This window comes from Leopardus geoffroyi, chromosome E2, assembly GCF_018350155.1.
Source record: "Leopardus geoffroyi isolate Oge1 chromosome E2, O.geoffroyi_Oge1_pat1.0, whole genome shotgun sequence".
Classification (NCBI taxonomy): domain Eukaryota; kingdom Metazoa; phylum Chordata; class Mammalia; order Carnivora; family Felidae; genus Leopardus; species Leopardus geoffroyi.
Genome location: NC_059335.1, coordinates 49,779,770 through 49,786,778, shown reverse-complemented (window position 1 = coordinate 49,786,778; position 7,009 = coordinate 49,779,770). Strand labels below are relative to the sequence as shown.

Genomic DNA, 7,009 nt, shown 5'->3' with positions numbered 1-7,009 from the left:
TGTATTGATTATAATCATGCCAAGGTATAAAATAAATAGCCACGAGTTCATACTGATATAAATAAATGCATAAGTCAAAAAATGAAGAAGAGATAGATTTCCCATACAGAAGAATTCCAAATGTTTTTAGGGAATAGAAAGCAGGGAGAAAACCTGACAAACATTCTAACAGCCACGTGATCAAGGTCAACATCAACAGTGTTCAGTCCTCCTGATGGTATATGTCCTTGATACCACGTGGTGAAAATGGCATTTTACCACTGAGGTCTTCCTAAAACTCCATACCCCCGGTCTAACCCTGAGAAAAACACCCGGCAAGTCCCAGTTGAGGGACATTCCATGAAATCCTTGACCAATACTCATCAAAACCAGCAAGGTCATCAAAAGCAAGGCAAGTCTGAGAAATGGCCACAGCCCAGAAGAGTCTCAGGAGACCTGACAACTAGATGTAATGCGGGATTCTCAATGGGGTCTGGAACAGAAAAAGGAAAGGGACAGTACTAAGGGAAGGGAAGGACTAAGGCAGTCTGAACTGAGGGTGAATATTAGCTAATAAGGATGTATCAATGTTAGTTCATCAGTGGCGACCAAAGCACAAGTGCCCGCAGAGGCTCACTGTGCTCTCCTGTTAGAGAGGTCCCTGGTCACCCTGAGTGGGGGTGGGGAGAAGGAGCCACCTTGGGGACAGAGGCCTGGGTGTCCAGAAAGCTGGGTATGAAGCTTATCTATGCCCAGATTTACTCTGTGGCCATGTCCAAATTCCCTTCCCTCCCAGCCTCAGGAACAACAATAACCCCTGTCTCCCTGGGGCCCTGGTCAGCCCCCAGGGATCCTCTCGGGGTTCTGGCAATTGCTCAGGCAGCCCAGCTGTTGCTTCTGGTGTGAACTGCTAGTCAGGAGGCCCCCGGAGCCTGTGCTCTGCAGCACTGAGTTATCCTGGGATCGTTTTCCTGCTGGGGAATCGGGGTGGGGGGAGATGCACTGAGGGAGGCAATCCCATAACCCAAGGTGCTGGGTCCCTGCCTTGGAGTAAGTGAGGGTCTGGCCAGGGATCCCTTGTCCTGTGCTCAGGGATAAGTTAGTGGCTCCCTCCCTGAGCAAGCAGCTGTAAGCCATTGTTGCGGGCCAGCTAGAGGCAAGGACTAGATGGTTTGGAGGTCATGATCCCAGCTGCACCCCCTCCCCTGGGTTTCCATTTCCCCATACTCAGGGGTATTGAGGGGGTCTTTCCCCACCGCTCACCCAGTTCTGGCTTGGGCAGCTAGAGAAAGGGCTGATTGGACAGGACACAGAGCGGGTGGTAAGAAGGAGAGTGGGAGTGGGAGAGGAGGAAGGAGGGGGAGCCTGGGCTCAAGGAGGAAGGCTCAGTGAGGGGGGAGCCAGGGAGGCAGGGCGGGGGAGGAGGGGCTCAGACAGCAGGCACGTGTGGCTGGGAGCCCAAGCACCAGGCTGAGCTGCTGCTCCCAGCTCAGGAGCCCCAGTGCCAGCTGGATGCTGGCGGGTGGGCACGGGCAGGGCTCCCTGCCAGGCGCACACAGAGCGCCCTTTGAGGAGGTGGCAGCTGTCGGCCCAGACCCCTCTCTGCTTGCCATGGCCCCGCATGCTCCCTCCAGCAATGCCTTGCCCAGCGTTGGGCTGGGGAAACCGAGGTGTGTGATTGGCAAACCCCATTCAAGGGGGCGGGCGACCCTGCTTGGGTGGAGCAGGAAGGGACCCCAGCTCCTCAGTCCTAGCATCGGGACTTGGGCCTCAGAGCAAAGGGCCTCGATCGCCCCCTTTCTTGCACATCTAGTACCCCTCTCATTGCTGGTGGTCTCTCCAGGAACCTCCTTAGATGAAGGCAGCCCCACCTCTTGGGGAGAAGCCTGGAAAGCCTCCTAAACCCCAATGGATGCCCTGCTAATGGGGGATTTTGCAGCCTCGGGAGCTAGGGGCGAATCTGAGTCTCTGAGGAAGCCCACCTCACCTGGTCCCACGTCCTCCCTCCGTTCAGCCACCTCAGGACTCGTGGCACTGCACACCTGCCAGACAAAAGAGCCTGTAGCCCTGGGCACTTGCCCCCACAGACTTCTCGGTGGCCCAGGTGCTCCGCCAGGCCATGAGCCACATCTGCGGCCACCCAGCCTCCTGGAACCAGTTCTCCCTTTCTTCCCCAGACTGACCCGGCCCCCCAGAACCTTGGTCTAGGTGCTCACTCATCCTTCCTGGGTAGTCGGAGCACTTTCTCTGGGTGCAGCTTTGCCCAGGAAGGGCTCCCAGGGAGCAGGGACAGGCTGTATGTGGTGGGTGGCAGACCAGAGTGGTCAGACTTCTGGTTTTGCCTTCTGGTGGCTGAGGGACCTCAGACCTCAGTTGATCAGATGGGACATGAGAACAGCCAGCAAGGCCTACCTGACAGCGGGTGGGAAGTCAGACCGCGCACGTCTGTGTCCACTACTTGCGGACGACCATGTCAGATGTGGAAGAAATCGGGGATGTTTAACCCTGGGGAAGAAAGGCTGGGGCCGCGAGGGCCCGTCTTGCAGTGTCTGAGGCTGCGGGTGGCCCTCGAGTGGGGGTTACGGGGAGCCAGGATCCTCCCTAACGGTCAGTCCAGCTCTGCGGGAAGAACCGACAGCGCGCCAGGCTGTTCCCAGGCCGTCGGGAGCTCCCCGTCACCGAGGGAGGGGCAGGGGGAGTGCAGAGCCGGCGGAGGAGGTCTGGGCAGCGCACCGTGGGGGTGCCCGCGCCTCCGGGCTTTCAGCGGGAGGAGCGGGGAGGGTTTCTAGGAGCCCCGCGAGGCTGACCTGCAATCGCCTTCAGACACGGGGACTGGGAGCCCCGCCAGACCACCGGGCAGGCGCCCAGCATCCTGGGCTGGGCAACGTGGTGGGGGAGGAGGCTCCGGTCTCCAGAAGCGGGTGGGCGAACAGGAGATGGTGCGACGCGAGGTGGCCCTTGAAGGATGGGTAAGGGGTGGAGACCGAGCCTCCTCGCCCTTTGGGCCGACAGAAAAATGCCACGGTCCGGGGTCCTCGCCTTTAACGCGGCCCCCAGGGAGGAGACGGGAGGGGGAGGGGCGGCGCGGGGCGGCGCATGCGCGGCGCGGACTGAAGCCGCCGGACCGTCCGGCCGCCGGGAGCGCGCAGGAGCCCGCAGGGAGCCCCGAGAGCGCCGGGACCCCGCTCGGGGCGGTGGCGGGGGGGCTCTGAGAGGCGCGGCGGATCGGAGCCCCCAGACTGCCGCCGCCGCTGCCCGCCCGGGCCCCGGGGACGGCGGTCAAGATGTCCGTGCCGGTGAGTACCGATCGCCGGCCGGGACCCCGGGTCTGCTGCCCCCGGCCGGGCCTGAGACCTCGCGCCGCCCTCTGAAGGCCTAATGCCGCGGGGGCTCCGGAGCTGGGGTGGGGTGGGGGGGTCACCCCACCCGGGCCTGCCTGGGCCGGGCATGGGGGTTAGCGTGGGGGCGTCTCCCCCAAGCCGGCCTCTCTGCCCCTGCCTTTCTTTCCATTCTCGCCCAGAAGTCGGCTCGGTCTGGGTTTTGTGCTGTCCCCTCCGGGAGCCCCCCAGTACCGCTGGGTTGGCAGGGGCCTTTGTTGGTCCCGGGAAGCCCCTGGGACAGCCGAGCCAGGCAGGAGTCGGCGCTGCGCCCCGGAACCCTGCCCCCCATCAGGATGGCCAGGCCTAGCGGGGACAGTTCTGTGCCGCTCGCCCTGAACCCTCCCCCGCTCCAGGGTAGCTGCGCCGGGTGAGGCGGGGAGGTCTCTGCTGCCCCCGGGAAACCACCTGGGCCAGCTGCCCTGTTGTGCTCCTGGGCTCTCAAGGATGGCCAGGGCTGGGGCAGGGTGTGCATCTCTCTCGGGACAGCCCACCCCCAGGACTGCCTGGCGGGATGCGGATCTGTGCCTGCCTCCAGAAAGGCTGATGCACTCACTTTCCCGGGAAGTTTTCCCTGGGTGCTGGGCCGGCCCCCTTCTTCCCTCCTAGCAGTGGGGGCTTCTCTGCTCGCCTGACACCATCACTTCCTTGGCCCGGCAGGCCGGCTTGAGCAGCTCCCAGCCATCATGGCTCCACACTTAGGCCGGCATCTGGAGGCAGCTGGGCCCCGCCTCCTGAGGATGGCAAGTGATCCTGGCCGCCCCCAGTCACCAGGCCTCGGGTGCAGACCCCAGCCCTCTTTACAGATGGACAGACTGAGGAAGGGGCCGACCTCCTGCGGCCTGCCCGGAAGGGGCGCCATCTGCAGGCTGGAAAGCTGTGGCTTCCAGCCATTGTTTCTCGGTGGACTTAGGGGCTTTTCCCTCCAATAGGAAGGGGCAGTGGTCCAGAGCGGCTGTCCACCTGGCCTTCTTTCTGGGACTGTGCCCCTCTCACCCCATTCTTAGGGTGAAGCGACAGTAGGGGCTTCCTGGCAGGGCAGTGGCCTCTTAATTAACCACCATGGAGTGTGTGGAGATTACTGGAGAAGTGCTGTGTAAGTGCAAAGCATTGTTGTTATGGAATTAGAGACCCCAGCTCCTGCTGCCTCCAGAGCAGTGATACAGAGTTACAGATGAAAAAAGTAAGCCTTCCAGACTGTGCTGATGGACCCCTCTCCTCCCTGCCCCTTCTCCACACCTGTTCTGGTTCAGAGCGGAACTGCCTCATCTTTAGAAAGACAGAAGACAGAACAGGCCCGTCAAGCCTTTCTTTCCTGCTGTGCCTCTGCAAAGCTCTGGATCTTTTCTGGCCCAGCGCACCAAGGGCCCTGCCCTGACCCTGTGGGTACTAGCCGGAAGGGAAGTGGACCTTCCAAGCCTGCTTGAGGGCCTGGGTCTTCAGGGCAGTAGTGAACAGAGTATGTACCCAGGCCACGTGTGTAACGAGACAGGTATGGCAGGGGGGTGGGTGTGACTTGCACAGACAGGCACTGCCAGGGACACCTGCTGTGAAGACCTGAAGCTGTGGTCCACTGTCCACACCACTGCCAGCTCCTGGTCCCTCCCACAACTCCTGCCTATAGCCACAGCCCTCGAGGATTCTGCAGGAGGGGGACAGGGGTCTCACCATCTGCCTCCTAGTGGCTGGGCTGTCAGATCACCCTGCTTCTCTCCTGGGACCTTGGGCAGTGTCAGAGCCGGTGGGGCTGGGAGGAGAAGTTCATTTTTGGAGCAGCTGTGAAATGTTCGGAAAATTGCTTTCATGTGCTTGTGAGCGGTGAGGCCCCATAGAGGCTTCCAGGCTGAGCTGCCTCTTTAAGCCCTGCTCTTGGAACCCAGAATGGTGACTGCCCATGTGGTATTCACGGACATGTTTGGGTTTTAAGCACACCCGTTCATTTGGGCAGTCTTTTCCTGGATGGGGCTGACGCAGGCACTTTGGCCCACAGAAATTACAAGATGCTTCAGAACGGAATGAAGGGTGGTGGCAAGAGAGAAGAGGTTGGGATGGGCCAGGTTGAGCCAGGAGCGACTTCCTTGTAGAGCAGGGGGCTGTGCAGGGATTAGTTGGTCTCCCTCTGACATTTGACCCACAAGGGCCTTGGGGCCTAGAGATGGGAGGGCACCTGGGATCATCCTGAGTCCCTGCACAGTGCTTCTTCCTCTTCCCTGAGCTGAGGGAAGTGCTCACACAGCACCTGGAGATCTACTTCCTGGATGTTCTCTGACATTGGCCTTCTTCTTGGCACGGACATCGGTCACCCCAGGCCTGTCTCTTCCCTCTGGCCAGGCAGGAGGCATTTGAAAGGAAAACAGCTGTGCCACCCACCTGAGACCCCTGGTGGGCACTGGCATGATTCATGTTGAGGAGTGACAAGAGGCTGGCTGCCGCCTGGCAATGTCAGACAAGAGGCCAGTGTCTGGCTTGTAGAGAGGTTCCCTGATGTCTGTTCCTGCCACTTGCTTCCTGGCTGTGAGATGGATGCTATCATTCTAGCCTCTCTGCTCCTTTTTATTTATTTATTTTATTTATTCATTTTAATTTAATTTAATTATTTTTTAATGTTTTATTTATTATTTTTGAGAGCTAGAGAGTGATTGGGCGTGGGGCAGAGAGAGAGACATAGAATCCGAAGCAGGCTCCAGGGTCTGAGCTGTCAGCACAGAGCCTGACTCGGGGCTTGAACTCAAGAACTGCGAGATCATGACCTGAGCTGAAGTTGGACGCTTAGCCGACTGAGCCACCCAGGCGCCCCCAAATTATTATCTTTCTCTCTGCTCCTTTATTGATGGATGACAGGCCCTATCAAGGAGTAGAGTGCTGACGTGTGTGCCAGGAGCTGGGCTCAGGGCTTCTTCACAGGCTCAGGGAGGACCTGTGTCTTGCCAGGGTCGCGTGGCCACTGAGAGACAAAGTCGGGGTGGGGACCAAGTCTGGCAGCATCCGAAGCTGGGAAGTGAGCATCATCCTGCAAGGCCTCTCTAATTGTGGGGGCTGTGGCCTGTTGAGCTGTCCACAGAGGCCAAGGCTGCTGAGAGCCTGACCCTCTGCTTGTGGTTTTACATATGGGAGTTTGCATAACCCCTTTGGCACCCCAGAGAGGTCAGGCAGCTTGCCCAGGGCTGTGCAGCAGGGTGGGCTTAGCCCTGTGAGGCCCCAGCCGAGGGTGATGGAGATCACTGGACCAGGCGTGGCACCTGGTTGAACCTCCACCAGCGATCTCAGGAACCTGGGTGGCTGGTTCTGTCCCAGCCAGCGCCGTGATGGGAGAGCTGGCCAGGAAGCCAGGAGGCTCCGCCCCGGGCTCGCCGCTGGCCTGGGCAGCCAAGCTGGGGACAGCCGGGGCCCGGTGGAACAGGCTCAAAAGAGGACGGTGGGAGGAGGCAAGGTCCTCGTCCAAAGTCCTCCGGTCAGTCTCCAGAGCACCTGGCATGCCCCTCCTCCCACCTGGCCTTGGATCTGCCTGGCCCTCCCTCTGCACGAAGTGATCCCCAGCCACTGCCTTGCTCACCAGGTCACTTCTCACCCTCAGGTGCTCAGGCAGAGGGCACCATCCTGCGAAGCCCTCTGGGACTCATGTGTTTATCGTTGGGGTTCCCTGGTTGCTATCA

At 60.1% G+C, this 7,009-nt stretch overlaps 1 protein-coding gene across 2 annotated transcripts in view; it reads left to right on the top strand.

Moving 5' to 3' along the window:
- The first annotated feature begins 3,086 nt into the window (after positions 1-3,086).
- Positions 3,087-7,009, top strand: part of BCAR1 (BCAR1 scaffold protein, Cas family member) — a 37,346-nt gene continuing 33,423 nt past the window's right edge. For both annotated transcript variants that reach the window (XM_045443557.1, XM_045443555.1), the window contains exon 1: positions 3,087-3,275. In XM_045443557.1, the coding sequence (XP_045299513.1) occupies positions 3,264-3,275 (12 nt within the window). In that variant the 5' untranslated portion in view covers positions 3,087-3,263. The remainder of the gene's footprint in view (positions 3,276-7,009) is intronic.